The sequence below is a fragment of the Haemaphysalis longicornis genome, unplaced genomic scaffold (genome assembly GCF_048455015.1).
Source record: "Haemaphysalis longicornis isolate Haplotype H1 unplaced genomic scaffold, Haemaphysalis longicornis Haplotype H1 scaffold_2, whole genome shotgun sequence".
In the NCBI taxonomy this organism is placed as follows: Eukaryota; Metazoa; Arthropoda; class Arachnida; order Ixodida; family Ixodidae; genus Haemaphysalis; species Haemaphysalis longicornis.
Window position 1 is genome coordinate 284,281,346 of NW_027526295.1, and position 16,464 is coordinate 284,297,809.

Here is a 16,464-nt window from a genome sequence, read left to right on the forward strand (position 1 = left end):
GTTCTTCGGAGGACAGAGCTATACAACAGACTAGTAAGAAATGACATCAAGTGAATCAACGTGGAAATTGCAATTTTCTGGAGCACGTATCGTGCACAACCTAAAACAACTAGAAAAATTCAAGCCAACATGCTGAAAAATAATTACCAAGAACCAGAAAATGAAGAAGTAAACGGTACTGCGTTAGATTCGCAAAATGTAGTTACGAAAGACGCAAAATCAGCAAGTCTGGCAACAAAAATCTCAAAACAGGTGTAGAAAACCATATCACGAAGTGAAGCGTTGCGAACATTGCCGGTAGCCGCAAGCATAAGGGCTTTGATTGAATGATGATTGATTGTAGGGTCCTGAAATAAAGTTTGATTGAATTGAATTGAATTGAATTGGTATAACGCGCCGACGTAACGCAGGTGATGAGGCGCGCCTTAATGGAGAGCTCCGGATTAATTTTGACCCCCTGGGGATCTTTAACGTGCGCCGAAATCTCGTACACACGCGCGTTATTGCTTTTCGCCTTCATCAGAAAAGCGGCCGGCGCGGCCGGGAATCCAACCCGCGTCCTCGTGCTCAGTAGCGCAACGCCTTAGCCACTGAGCCACCGCGGCTTTTTTTTTTTTTTTTTTTTTTGCCTCTGAGCCACCGCGGTGGGTAAGTAAAGGGGCTAACAATTGACTTGTGTACACAAGAAGCTTTTTTTTTTTTTACATCGAAAGGAAAGATTGAAAGGACCCCATCCCGCTATATCTTCTCGCAGTCTAGTCCACCCAAGGGTGTTAAAAATAATTTTCAAATGCATCAATTTCGCAATAAAAGTCTTTTTAAATGCAGAGCATCTCAGTAACTCACGATGTCACCCGCGTTGTTCTGTCGTAGTCCGCACCGTCGTTGCCCGAACCCATCCCCCTACACTATATAAAAGAAAATACTATCCGGTGCCAGGTTTCGATCCCTCGACCCTGCGGGCGGAACGCAATGTACATGGTGCTCTACCCACTGCGCCACAAAGCCGACACAGAATGGGACGCTACGAACTCGCCTTATATCTTTGACTCATTCAAATTACGGCTGACGAGCGCTCTCTCGTCAGCAGTTGCCACAATTGCAACAACATTAACGTAACGCAAACTACTTAACGTCGTGCGCCCCCGGAAATGCTCTGCATTTGATCGTGCCCCTCGCGAGGGGGATGTTTCACTGCGTCGCCATGCGAACAGTTTTACACGCCAACACTGCCACGGGGTATCGACTGACGGGCATCATCGGCGGTGGCGTTCAGCTGCGTTCAGGGAACGCGACCTTCCCTGCCATGTGGGGCCACCGCGCCGTAAAAAACGGAAACGAAAAGTGGTTGTCATAACAACGGGAACGCACAACAGAAGGCGCGTTCAGTTAAATTATCTCGTTTTGGCAGGGTGTATCGCCTGGGCTGGTTTTTAAAGACGATAGTCTTTCTTGGGCTACTTAAACCCAGAAATTTTGGTCTGTCTGTATGTCTGTATGTCTGTCTGTCTGTCTGTCTGTCCGTCTGTCTGTCTGTGACTCGATTCAGCCACCCGGCCAAAGCAAAACAATGCCTGCGCAATAGTCTTATACAGTCAGAGCTAAAAATAGCCGTCTATGTCTGGTGTAGTGCTCATACTTGTCAACATTGTTGAAGAAGAACAAGACATTACGCAAATATAAGACAACAAATCAATACAGAAGTGATATTTGCAGTGTTCCTTTATAGAAAATCACACATGCTTGATTTTTGAGAAATTAAATACGTCATCAACTATGGAAAAAGAATTCACTCCGCCGTCGCCTGCTGTCGCCCGCGGCACTACAGCTTCTGGCGCCATTTTAAGAAATCAACCGGCAACAGTTACTCAAGCTTCCACTAGATAGGTTTCACGTTCTGCTTGCAACGCACGTGGAGTAGGGAAACGCGGTTCTAGAAACGTTGGAGTAGGGCGCCGCGATGAACGCTCGTCTTCACCGTACGGCAGCGTTCGCATCGAGACACCCGGTTTGGAGCAGTGGAACGCGGGAAATTTAAAATGATTTAAGCAAACATTTGGTGTAGGTATTTACCTTGGGAGGAGCGCGATGCAAGAGGAACAACATAAGAGGTGAGCGGGAAAGCGAAGGGAGGCATTTGCTTGGCAAAAGTCGATAAAGACTATCGTCTTTTGACGGCATTTGCAACGGAAGGAGTAGATACGCGACCAATTTTTTATAAAGGAACACTGCAAATATCACTTTTTTACTAACACGTTTATTCAGTGTATTCAATTATATTGATAAATTCTGCTAACCAGTAATCGTCTTCCTTAATGGGGTGTTTTTCTCACGTTCTCATACCCCAAGGCCCGAAATAGCGCATTGAGTTCGCGATGAAAGCTTCGAAAGGACTTGACAGAGAAAGCTGTCGGTAGTTCATTATATGCGTTTTTTTTTTTTTTGAAGTGTCCGTCACAAGTTGCGCGGCCGTGTTATACCCACTGTCACGGCGAAGGCACTTGCCAGGATAGATCCTACAGAGAAAAATTGCCGTGGATGATTAGAACTTTCTAAAAATGTGAAAGCGAATTCCCAGTCGCATTTTTCCGAACGCTTCGCTATACAGCGCCCCACGTGCCATGTGTCTTCGCCCAATACAGAGGGTTATTTAAACGTGGTGATAAGCTGCAGCCCGAACCCTCAGTGACCTAAAGACTACCAAATCACCATTTACAACAACTAGAAGGCTTGAGTTCTACGAAAAATGTAGTTTTACCGCAAAAAAAAAATCCGTAGAAAAAAATTGCAGTACGAAAACTAAATGAGACCCACTAAGGCTCGAACCCAGGCCCTCAGTGTCGAACTTTCTGCCGAACTCTGTGGCCGTACCCGTCACCACTTGACCAACCCCCTCGACAGCACCCTCCGAAACTCATTTCGCCCTCTCGCCATGGTTAGGAGCCGTAGATCGGTCTGCTATTGAACGTTGAAGCGCATATCCGTGTCTGCGTGGCCGTGCGTAAATATTTTGGTTTGCTATAAGCAGCTCTTGACACGTGAGGCCCAATGCCGTTCACCGTATCCCCTAGCGCTGATGCTTGAAAGGCACCGCTGACTCGTGTCTCCGTGTACGTATCCCGCATGCCCATCACCGAGTAGGTGCGAAGAATTTGTGCCCCTTTCCTGCCCCCTAATCTGAAGATTCTAATCTCCTTTCGTTCCCCTCTTTGTTCTTTGCACGCCCAGTGAGCAAGGCGAGCATCGCCGGAGGTCCGACGCTGTACCTGAACAGCGGAAGCACGCTGAACCTGACCTGCGAGGTGATGGAGAGCCCCGTGGCCCCCGACTACGTGTTCTGGTACCACGACGCCCGCGTCATCAACTACGACATCCAGCACGGCGTCTCGGTGCAGACCGAGAAGTACCAGAGCCGCCTTCTCATCGCCAACGCTCAGCCGCACGACTCGGGGAACTACTCGTGCGTGCCGTCCAACGCCGAGCCCGCCAGCATCGTGGTGCACGTGCTCAACGGTGAGCGCCCGGGGCCCCGGGTCCACCCCTGGGCCGCGCCCGACGCGGACACCGAGTCCTCGGGCTCTCGCGCTCCTCCCGACAGCGCGGGGCTCCGCCTCTGGCACATTCTATCGAAAGTGGCGCAGTTGTTATCTTCTCCGAGAACCGTTTGAGCTTAAATATTACGCGAAGTTACGCAAATAAAATAGCAACAAAACTGTGCAGAAGTCAGCGAAGGGGGCATCGAGGCGTTTTGTGCGTGAGTGTGTGTGTGTTAGGAGGGAGAAGCGGATTTGCGGCTAAACTTTGTCAGTACATTGGAAGTTCTGAACGTTCCCACTGGTGGACGGAGCAGGACACATTGGTGCATTTTTATTACGGTAACTTCCATCGCAGCCTTTACTCGCATGCAGAAAATTTCATGTTTTAGTGTACGGCATCCATTATGTAATGCCAAACAACCATTCAGTGGTCATTACAGGCGCTGTCAGTTTTGAAGAAAGTGTAGAAAGGCAGGTTCATCATTGTGAAAGGAATGCCACTCCTATTTGCCAATTTGGTAACCTGTGTGAGCGGAGGCCTATGCCCTTCTTGCGTTTGCAGTGGTCTTTGGCCTGGACACATACAATAATACACGAATCACTTGATTTTATTCCGAGTATAGTACTAACTTGTACGCAATAACAAAACGAACAAAAAAGATAGAACCACACAAGTGAGCACTTAGAACACCGGGTAAGTTAACCATTGACTACAGAAAAAGATAGTTGTCGCATATGCAAAAAGTGAGGAAGAAAACCTTTTTATAATCAAACTTTCCGACCATGCTGCGTGCAGCTTCACTGATGGAAGCTTCTATTTTGATTTCGACAGAAGCCTCAGGTCGCACAACGCTTCCTCCTTGGCATGTCAAGCTTAGGGCAATCTTACCTACACAAAAGTACACTCAGCAGATGGGCCAAATTTTTTCACATTGCAAGAAGGCTCAGAGGAGTCGTACAAGTCCAATAAATATATTTGCCTAGTTTTATAGCACACTACTTTTAACTTGCGCCAACGTGCATTTACTGACAAAATATATCCCTAAAGTCACGTTGACAGTCATGTTGGAGAGGTTTTTCAGGGTGTTCAGTGGGTATCTAGATGGTAACTTGTTGCATGTGCCTTTGTTGTAAGAAATATTAAAAGCGTGCATGTAGCATGAAATATTAGCTTCCATAAACAGGTTTTGCTTTAATGGACTGATCAGGTGGTACTGCAAGCAACGTCAAAAATCTCGTGGGGATGACGGGATGGACCATCTAAGCCTGAGCGTGTAGCTAGGACAGCTTTCCGTCGCATGAGGACAAGCCTTTTCACAAACCCCGGCGCACTTTTTCGACTATCAAAATAATATAAACAAAACAACCACTAAAACCGATTTATTAGCTTTCATAAAAACCCTTTGATCCGCCCCAAATATTCCCTACACGATTGGTATCAGCTGTTTCTTTACGAAATAAATAAACGCGGAGCACAGCCTTATCGATCTCGCGTACCACGGCGACGGGCCTCTGACTGACAGGGAAGCATATCTGCTCTGCTTTTTATGTTCATGTTATAGTTTCTCTAGTTGGCATTTAATTGTATGAATATTTCCGCACACGGTACGATTCCCTATCGTGTGGTTCCTCGGGGGCAGACACGTAACATTGGGACTGAGCAACGCATTGCACTACGCTCACACGTTCTTTGCACGCAGATCTGTTCTGATGTCTTGCCTGCCAATTTAGCGTGTCTATTTCCCTTGGTTCTGAAATTTGCTATGTTCTGTTTCGTCTTGTCTGGATGTGTAGTCTGTGGCTCCCACGTTTCCCGTGTGCATGTTTAAGCTGATGTTTCGCATTGAAATTATGTTCGTTTATTTGCTGTGTTTCTCACATTTATTTTACTATTTCTTTATTTGGTTTGTAACTGTGTTGAGAAAGAATAAAACTGGCGTTTTCTTGTGTGTTGATTGTGCTGCTTATTAGCGCATCAATATTATTGTTTTGTAACTCTGGCGGCAGTCGCTTTATTTGGTCTGTGCACATGTAAAAAGGAATTGTTCCCTATATGCTCGCTGAATAGTTTTTTACTCGGAATATGCAGTAATGATGCCCTTTTACTACAAAAGCCATCATTTATAAGCACTAAGCTGCCCTCTCATTACTTCTGCAAGTGTTTTCTTGGCGTTTTTTGTTTTGTCAGCTTAGCTTTCTGACTTTTTGTGCGTTTAAGATGTTTTGTTTGTTTCTTTTCTTTTGTACTCGACATTTTTGCAATAAAGTCCCTCTTTTAAGACAACTTCCAATGAAGTCTTCCCTAGAATAAACGAAAATGTTGCCGGTGTGTTCATAAATATAAGGAAGATGACGACAAGCTCGGCAGCTTCCGCTTCCGTCGCGTTCATTTGGCTTTTCCGAGGAGTCGGCAAGCGTGAAGCATATTTTGATTCACCCTCTTGCGCGAACACAAAAGCGACAAAATCGAGCACGCAGTGAAAGGCTCCCCGCGGCGTCGGGCGGCTGACGCACCGGCGACAGTCGCGTGCTGTATAAGCCTTCCTCTGGGGCGTCGTTCCACTAATGACCCTTGACGAATTCGCAGCAGGCGCGTGCGCGAGCACCACGGCACGGTTGACAATGGCGGATCAATACTGCGTCCTGTTGATCAAAGCTGCGCGTCGACATTCCTGCACGATTGATTATGAATTCTTAAAATTCGCCATGCCCGAGCCTTTGTTGCGCCGCTTTGCAGTTGCTTGCGCTGCCTAAACCTTGACAAAATACTGGGCTTGGAACAGGTTGGCATTTTTTGGCGCATATTGACGTCGCTGCAATATGCATTTCAGCTTCCAAGCCAGCCGATGTCGCTAGCTGGCACAGCCCGCCCTAACGCACCGCTAGTTCGCTCGCATGATGGGCGGGGAAACAACGGGACGAGGAAGGCAGCGTATGGGACAAAGAATACGGATGCACTTACTAGCGAAGCTGTCTCTTCGTTCTTCTGGCAACTCTCGAGCAGGACAGGGGCAACGGCGCTTGCAGCCATGTAGCATGATCAAACGGTCGTGACTGTAGAACCTAACTCTGCACGCCGATTTCACACTCGGCAGCTGTCCTGGCCAGGGCATGCGCAAACCACACGAGGCGGGCTGCCGTGACAGTGCCACTTCGTATGGCAACGGTTAATAAAAACACCGGTAAAGGATCTTTGGTGCCCTCTTTACCTTCGTTTTGGGAAGACGGGATTGGTCATCTTCAAGATCTGCAGTAGAACACAAAATGCCTTTCTTTTCTATCAGTAATATTTTGGCTCTCGATAACAGTGCGCTTAACATATCGGGCATGGAGCTGGTGTCCATGTTCCTTGAATTTCCCTAAAGAAGGCCGTGACGACCTTGAATGTACTACCCAACGAATTACATTGAAGCTGCTGCTCTTGGGGAAAATATTGGTACAGGCTGTCGATTGGAAGTTTTCAATAACATTCGGTAACATTCGGTAACACCAACTGAGGCGAAATGCAAAACAAACGAGGCTCTAAGTTCAAAAGGTTACTTTGGCATGAACGCGACATTTTGGCGTTCAGTATCCGCTGTGCATGTATGTGCGTACGCCTGCAAGATTCAATTTATTGTAATGCATGCAAGTAGCTTTTTTTATACTTGTGTTGTGGTAACAAATTTTAGCATGTGGGAAAATGTGTCTGTATTGCAGCAGAGTGTTTTGCGGCTAGCGGATGGAGCACTTAAGTTCTTTCCATGTGACGCCGCTATATGCCGTGTTCTTAAGCATCCCTGACAAAAAGGAGTAAGTTTTTTAACTATTCTGCGCTTGCTCATTATTCCTGCCTTTATGTTTCTAATGGCATGCTGAAATCGCTGGAAAATGAAGTAAAAATACTTTCTCATAAAACCCGTTATATCACCACTGCCAGAATAATTAATGGACCCAGAATAATTAATGGAAAGCGGAAAGTTTGCATTGGTAGGCTGCTGGGTGAATTAGTTAACCATCGTGCCCAGAAAAGAGGGGACAATACGTGCGACGTTTGACTCCGCGAGCAAAACCAAATCTTGGCCTTGTGCGTATAAATTGCAGATGCCACTAGCGCTCCCGCACTGATCAATTGCCAATTACAAGTGAGAACTATTTAGCGTTCTTAAGAAAATGACATGCCTTCTTCGCGATATATAACTACAGCTGGAGCCTTTTTTGTTATTCAAGTCCTGCCTTTGCGTACGGAATTGAGATAGTGAGAGATAATTGTCCCGCAGCAGTACGTAATACCAACGGCATGTGTTCACACAACTCAAGTGAAGACGTTTTATTTCCAAACAGAACAGTAACATTTCAGTTTATCTGAGCACGTCTGGGTGTTTTTTTAATTACAATGCCTAAGCTTAATTCTGTATTGAGTTCTTCAACTGTCAATTTACGAATAGGCAGTTGCTATATATTCCTCAGAAAAAGCATACTGTTGACGTGCAACAAAGCTTAGTTGCTCAACTTCTTTTTTTTTTTTTTTTGGGGGGGGGGGAGGAGAATGAGGGCCAAAAAGTTGTGCATCCTTACATGCAAACTTGTCCACTGCCCTTTGCCGGCCAATTGTTAGGAGAACGGCGATCTATAATCGTGCTTCGGACCACACAAGGTGTCTTTTGACCTAAGCATGTAGAACAATATAGAAAAAAGTTGAAAATTACAGAAGTAATTTTGAACACCAATAAGGCGGTCCAGATATCTTCAGCTGGTAGAGCATGCTTAATGAACTGTTAAAAGCATCACCGGGCAGTGCCCGATATTCGTTAGGTTGTGGTTACAAGCCGTACGATACAGTGCCTATAATTACAAGGAATTATGAATATTTTATAACCTAAAAAAACTAATTTCCCTGACCAAGGTAGTGGCAAGCATATATGTACGAAATAAACAGGTGGTAAGTAAGGTACTATGGGTATTTATTTCGTGTTAATGCAAATTTCTGAATTCAACAGCACAGGTAAAAACTTAATTATACTAAGTTATTTCGTGCACCCTCCAGTCATTCTTCCCGGAAACTAAGTGTGAATGCCCATACACTATACGGCGAAGCCGCTCCGTTGACACTAGAGTTCCAGGTACAGTCATCGTTCTATGTGCACGAAATGAGATTTTCCCCAGGTGCTCCCTGACTCGAGGCGTGCCTCAAATTTGTGATGGCTTGTGCACTTTTCAATCGTGCTTGAGTGTGCTGTAAATTAAGAATATCGTGGCAACGGCTACCAGACAGTCTCATTAGCTACGTGGGGGTGTACTGCGTGGTGGCGTCCTCTGAAATTCCCAGCAACTGGCATTGTGGCTTTATTAAGTATTCTTTTTAGAACAAATAATGTGCCACACCGAAGATATTACCGCAAGCCATGTATGGGTTTGTATGTTTTTTATTTGTTTTTACTTCCCGGCCCCGCACAGCTCTGTTATCTGTGTTCCAAGCGAAGCGCGTTCTATTCTTTATTTTTATGCCGCACGGGCTATCTCATTCACATAAGCAGACTGTTTCGCCCTAACGTCACTAGCCCAGAATAACCTTCTTTGATCTACAATGTTCTGGATGTAAATCGACGGTTCCAGGAACACTCGCGCCGAAAGATAAAAGCCTGCAGAGCCGACGCCACGGAATTCGATATCCCCTGGTGAAGACCCGGAAGAGTGGCTGGAGAAGCTGGAGCGCGTCCGATGTGTCAACCGATGGGATGATGAAGAAACCCCGAGGAAAGTGTTTTTCTACCTCGGAAACTCGGCTCAAGTCTGGTTTGAAAATCACGAGAGCTCCCTAACATCATGGAGCATGTTCAAAGCGGAATTTTTGAAAACATTCACAACTGTCGTGCGGAAAGAATGAGCTGAGCTGTTGTTAAAGACGCAAATCAAACACCCTAGCGAAGGAGTTGTAGTGTTCGTTGAGGAGATGTAGATGATGTTCCGACGAGCTGACCCCGAAATGGCAGAAGAGAAGAATTAAGGTGCGCTTTCCGATGCGGGGTGTTAAACAAGAGCTCTTCGCTGTACTCATTCGCAACTCCCAGAAAACCGTCGCTGAGTTCGTGACCGAGGCTTCGATGATACGAGAGGACCCTGGACATGCGTTGGAGGCAGTACGATCGACCACTCAACGCGTGTTTGGTGAACCCCGTCAACGCCCCTGGATTCGCGACGGAAGACTTACGGGAAACGATCCACGCCGTCGTTCGCGAAGAACTGAGGAAGCTTTTCCCAACCACGCCGCAACCCCAAGTCGCCTCCCTGACCGACGTGATCCGAGAAGTCCAACACGCACTGGGGCATTCTACGCCGTCGGAAGCACCCCGCGAACCACAAGCGATGACCTACTCCGCGGCTGTTCGTTGACCCCGACCTGCTCCTACCCGTTATCAAGAAGCCGCCGTCCACTGTCGCCCGCACGACCACCTGCAGCCGAAAACCAGACGCCGTGGAAGACTGATGTATCGCGAACCCCCGATAATCGTCCGTTGTGCTACCACTGCGGAGAGGCCGACCACATCTACCGTTTCTGTCCCTACAAGAGGCTCAGTTTACGAGGGTTCTCCTTCGACGCCCCACGCCCCCGACCTGGCCAGCGCCCTACAGAGATCGAAGAATACCTCTCCAACACCAACCGAGGACCAGCCCGCTTCAACCGTTCACTGTCGCCCTACCCGTACCGGTCGCCGAACCGCCGTAGCACTGATGACTTCTCACATGGAAGGTCCCCCCGCCCACGCGGGGGAAACTAAAAGCAGCAACTTCTGGAGGTAAAGTTGCAAGACCACGGAAAAATGAAAACCCTCCAACGACGCAGCGACTCGCTGAAGACCATAATTCACGACATGCCCTCAGCCCGACGACCCGATCTATCCCTCAAGTGACTCCCGAATACGACGACAGCAAAACGGCGCGACGCGTACCCGACATGACCGCACCTGCCGCTGAGAATACGACGAAGACGACGACTCATAGTGCCCGACCGTCAAGACGTACAAGCAGAGATACGACGCCCCGACACACCCGAAACTCGAGGAAAGCGGCGTCCGACGTCCAGTTGTTCATCGACGGCTTTGATGCAGTCGCCCTCATAGACACGGGAGCCGACTACTCAGTAATGAGCGGACCATTCGCGTCTAAGCTGAAGAAAGTTATGACCAGATGGAACGGTCCGCACATACGCACAGCAGGAGGCCACCTCGTGACGCCAAGTGGAACGTGCACATCGCGCGTCCCCATAGACGGCACAACGTGCCCTGCGGCGTTCGTCATTTTGCCTACCTGCTCCCGTGACGTAATTCTCGGAATGGACTTTTTGACAGACAACGGTGCAATAATAGATCTACAGGCCAAGTCTATAACATTTTCCTCCGATCACTGCATGACGCCTGAACGGAACCCCGAAAACCGGGCTGCTGTAATGATCGCCGACGATCATGTCACCCTGCCACCCCGCGCAAGCTTGATGACCAGCGTCTACTGTGAAGATGCGGTTCCTGACGTCGACGCTATCATAGACAGTGACCAAAGGTTGCTTCTCGGCCGCGGTGTCTCTGTCGGAAGAGGCACTGCGCGCTTTAAGCAACCCAATCCCATGTTTTGGTCACCAATTTCACCGAGGAGTACCAGCATTTAAACAAGAGCGCTGCAATTGCGTTCCTCGAAGAAACGCAAGAAGCAAGTGACGTGATCGCGGTTGCCAAATTTGAACACGCACCCGAAGATACCTTCAAGCTTCAAAATCCCTTCGACGTGAATCCGGCGTTACCGAAAGAAGAACGGAAGAAATTATTGGATTTGCTGCGTCGCTCTAGGAAGCGTTTTTCGTCGAACTCGAAACTACGTCAGACACCTCTAGCGAAGCACCGAATAATAGCCGAAGATGGAACCCGACCTACCCAACCCGACAGTCACCGTACCGCGCCTCTTCACACGAGCGGGAAGCCATCTGGACTCAAGTCGATGACATGCTCAGCGACGGCATTATACAGCCATCGAAAAGCCCCTGGGCTGCGTCGTCGTACTGGTGAAAAAAAAAAGATGGCACATTGAGGTTCTGCGTTGACTAAAGGCGATTGAACAAGATCACCAAGAAGGACGTGTACCGCCTGCCACGAATCGACGACGCCCTCGACCTCGACCTGCCACGCAAAGTACTTCTCTTCGATGGATCTGAAGACCGGCTACTGGCAAATTGAAGTGGACGAGAGAGACCGAGAGAAGACTGCCTTCATAACCCCGGACGGCCTATACGAGTTCAAGGTGATGCCGTTTGGGCTGTGCGCGGCACCAGCAACGTTTCAACGAGTTATGGACGCAATGCTAGCTGGCCTGAAGTGGCACACCTGCCTCGTTTACTTCGACGACGTTGTGGTATTCGCCGGACTTTCGACGAACACCTTGCAAGGTTGGAGTCTGTACTCGAGGCCATCCGTACGTCGGGGTTAACACTGGAGCATGAAAAGTGCCACCGCTTCGCGTACGAGGAACTCACGTTTTTGGGTCACGTCTTCAACGCCGCGGGAGTTCTGCCTCACCCGGCGAAAACTTCACCCATTGCGAACTTCCCAAGACAGAAAGACAAGAAGGGCGTGCGAATATTTCTCGGACTGTGCGCATATCAGCGGTGCTTCGTCGCAAACTTCGCACGCATTGCAGAGCCACTCACACGCTTGACGAAAGGCAGCACCCCTTTTAGCTGGGAAAATGATCAAGAAAACGCATTCTGCAAGCTGCAAAAACACCTGCAAAGCCCGCCCGTGCTCGCTCATTTCGACGAAGACGCCGAAACGGAAATGCACACGGATGGCAGTGATATAGGCTTGGATGCCGTCCTCGTCCAACAACAAAGTGGTTGCGAAAAAGTAATCGCCTTTGCCAGCCGTAGCCTGTCGAAGGAGAAGAAAATCTACTCAGCGTTTGAAAAAAAGTGTCTCGCTATTATATAGGCGATTTCGAAATATCTCCCATACGTGTATGGCAGACCATTCAAGGTTGTGACAGACAACCACGCGCTGTGTTGGCTCGTCAATATGAAGGACCCCTCAGGCCCTCTTGGGCGGTAGAGCTTGCGCCTGCAAGAGTTCGATGTACAATCGTCTATAAATCCGGCAGGAAACACTCCGACGCCGACTGCCTGTCCCTCCCGTTGACCCACCACCACAAGACTCTGAGGAAGACAGCGTGTTTTTTTAAGTATTTAACAGTTCTACTACATACCGCATTTTAGAAAGCCCTGTTACAGGCCCCTTGCTTCGTTGTATTGGCGTCACTTCCGTGACGGATATGACGTGAGGGAAACCTTTATGAATCCCGGAATGAAACACTTTCGTGTTAAAAAAACTGCGGCTTTTCCACGCTATAAAACCGTCTGTAAAATTCTTAGGCCTACAGGTAGTGGCAAACCAATAAAAAACCTCCTATTATAAATGCTTCAATAGGGCGTAATCTCACCGCTTTAGACGCATCCGCGGATTCCTTTTAGGTTTTTCATGTGGATTATGCTGATTTATATCTAGGTATTGATTTCTGTCTGCAAAGTACACAATGTATTACAAGAGGGGACGGAAGAAAAAAGCTGCCCTATGTAGCTTGAGCCCCACTTAGGCCTACATAAGACATCAGTGATGTAGCAGGCAGACAGAACGACCAATTTAATTCAACATTTTTACAGAGTAGTAACGTTAATATCAACTCTATACAATCTTATAAAATGAAGCAGCTATAGAAAAAGAAAACTTGTGCAAAGAAAAAAGTGGTAAACTGCTGAATTGGCAAATATTAGAACACAAAATCCTCAGCATTGCACAAACTTCTTCACAACAAAGGTTAAAAAATTTGTATCAGCTCCGTTAACATTTTCTTTGAGATTCTCGTTATACAAACATTATTACCTCCAGGCGTGTTTAAAAGTGTCTGTAAGGTGTGCAAAACAGATTGGTAACAATGATTGGTGCAACATTCTCAGAACTCTACGTGAGAATGTGAGAATTTTTTTTATCTTTTGTCCCTTTTATGCTTTTATATCACCTGTCTTCAACGCAATTTTTACCCTACACGTTTTTTTTGTATTAGTAGGCTTCACTGCAATGCATGCAAGCAATGTTAGAAAGCGAAGCTACAACGACCAAGTAATTATTTAGTGAATTGGACTCATTCACGTCCGGCCCTCAAAGTCGGCTTCCATATTACGCAATGGTGCGTTGCTAGAAAAGCATTTCTTAAGATAAATTTACGCTGTCACAAGAAAATATCTCTACCTTTGATCCCTTTATCAAATACACGAATAAAACACCATGCAGTTCTTCAAGCACCGTTGAAGACGGGTTCACTACTATGCACGTGTGCATTACTGGAATGATATTTTAAGAGTCTATATCGGTAGTTTATGTCCCAATATGAGAATATGAGTGTCCTGATGCCTTTTAATAATTACGTCAGCGAGACCCACTGTATCCCTGTGGAACGCAACGGGACACCGCATGGACACACCTCTTTTTTTATTCCGTGGGAAGTAGCCCTAAAATAAAACGCACTGTAGGGACACAATGCAACTACGTACAATGTAACACAGTGAATTAGGCAATAGAAGCGAATTGCCTTACAGGGGGTGTGCAGAGATCTTTCCTTCGGTACAGTGTGAGCCACGGAGAATCTCGCGCGCGCTTTCATGAGACGTTTCTTCTTATCCCTCCTTGCCCGCAGGTGAGAACCCGGCGGCCATGCAGCACGGCAAGCACCCGTCGGCAGCCATGTGCGCCCGGTCGGCGCCGTTCACGCTGTTCGCGGTGGCGTTGTGTCTCCAGGTGTGCTCGAGGCGGCGGTGACGCGCGACCGCTCGACACCCAGAAGAGCCGGACATTGTGAACTGAGCGGGGGAGGCGACACGACACGACGCCTACCGAGGTGACACCGCCAGCGGCCGCTGCTGCTGCACATCCGGAGAGGCAGCGCCACAGCCACCGCAGAGTGATGGCGGCGGCCGTCGCATCGCGTACGCCGGTGTGGGTGTTAGGGCGACGACACGGCGACCGCGGCAGCGACCGAGTGTACAGGAGGGAACGATTTCGGGACTCCGTGACCGTGACTATCGTCGGCCCTGTGGTGGGAGTGATAAGGGTTCGCGCACTTGTTTTCACGTCGGGGGCACTCACAGTTTGAACCAAGAGCGTACACACGCACACACAGACACAAACACGTGCACACTTGCACGTTATGAACACGAGGAGCAAGGACCTAACGAGTGTCGCGGCGTTACCCGAGCACACTTTTTTCGTCGCGTGCTGAGCTCGACTCATCGTCGGTGACGTGCCATTTTCGCAAGGGCTGTGCAGAGATGGTCGTGCGTCATTATTTTATTTGTGTTTTATTGCTTCCTTTTTTGGACCTGAAACAGTTCCCACGCACAGTGTAGACGCAGCTCACACCGGCACGTTCACGTCAACTTCGTGCAGTGCTGCAAGTTGAGATCGGCGTTCGGTGGCCCTTGGACAACGGCTGTCTGCAAGCGAATAACAGCGCAGCCGACAAGGATCAAGCATCTCCCTTTATCAGCCGGTTATGTCGTTTACACAAAGTCACAAATATGAACAGAACGTGGCTGACACGTACCGGCGCAATCCTACTACCTGCGACTTGAGCATCACAGCTCTTCATCACACCATAGCGCGTGAACCATGCGCCACTAACCTGGACCGGGAGAGAAAAGGCAGGGAGGGGGGAGGGGGGGGGGGTTGACGAAGTATAAGCATACCTTTTAGCCCGCGCTCACGACACACAAGCAGAAAAAGGAAACTTAGTGTAACGGTGCACCAGGAACGTAGGAAGACGCACGGTAAACACAGCGCCTGGGTTCCTGGCTCAAAACCGTGCACCGGTGCTCAATGGCACACGAACTAAAAGTAAGTGGATCACTCATAGTTCGCTGTTTCGCTCCTCCCTTTCGTTTGTGCTGTCCCCGCACGTGGGAACTAATCGAAGAGTTTCTTGTTGACGCCAGTATATCAAATATTTCCTGCACTGAACTCCTTTGAAATCGCAGCTGCGGTAGGGAATTTAATTTTTCCTCTTCTGCGCTTCCCACCACCGCCTTTTTAATGTGCGTCACCGGCGCAATTTCGACTGCTTTCTCCCCACAGACTTTAGAGACAGAAGTGATTTGTTTCTTGCCCATCACATTTGAACGGCTGCTTCCTGTAACAGTGGTTGTCGACGATATCGCGGGTTGACCATTAAATCGTAAAGTTGTTTGTGTTTCTGGCGTCTCTTGCTGTCTTCCGCCCAAGGAACCTCCACCCGGAAAGGTTCTGTGCCGTTAGTGGTTGTATACGCTGTGGCGAGGAGAGCCAACCCACAATTCATCAGAATGTACTGAAGATATAGCACAAAGAAATCAGAATTTTTCGTAACTGCGAATCATAGAGTAAGCATTCTTCGTCGAGTGCGCCAACAAATACACAGCGGTGCCTTGAATCCGCACTAAATTGTAGAATTGGAAAAGTTAAACGACAGACAGACAGATAGTCAGAAAGAAAGAACGAGAGAGAGAGAGAGAGAGAGAGAGAGAGAGAGAGAGAGAGAGAGAGAGAGAGAGAGAGAGAGAGAGAGAGAGAGAGAGAGAGAGAGAGAGAATATTTCTTTTTATTTATCGAGCAGCGGCTGATGAACGGGTATCGTCCCGTGAAAGGCATCCGTAGTCCGGGATGACTTGTCTTCGGCTGGCTGTCTTTGCTCGGGTCACCAGTTTGAGCTGGGTATTTGGGTCTGGGCTGGCCTAGGAAGCCCTCCCACTGCCCGTAGAGAGGGTTGGGAAGTGGGGCGAAGTCCGGAGTACGTTGGCACTCGCATACTATATGGTGAAGGCCGCCAGGCTGGTGCGATTAGGCAAGCGACGTCTCCTTCGTCGTCCGTCGGGCAGCAGGGC

At 48.3% G+C, this 16,464-nt stretch overlaps 1 protein-coding gene across 2 annotated transcripts in view; it reads left to right on the top strand.

Annotated features, from left to right (window-relative positions):
- The window catches only part of LOC144170771 (protein amalgam-like), a 409,698-nt gene extending 393,913 nt beyond the window's left edge, over positions 1–15,785 (top strand). Inside the window, exons 4-5 of one of the 2 annotated variants that reach the window (XM_077700760.1) lie at positions 3,229–3,513; positions 14,247–15,785. In XM_077700760.1, the coding sequence (XP_077556886.1) occupies positions 3,229–3,513; positions 14,247–14,368 (407 nt within the window). In that variant the 3' untranslated portion in view covers positions 14,369–15,785. Of the gene's footprint in view, positions 1–3,228; positions 5,816–14,246 lie in introns of those variants that run through there. The other variant, XM_077700759.1, reaches the window with a different exon arrangement.
- The last annotated feature ends 679 nt before the right edge of the window (positions 15,786–16,464 follow it).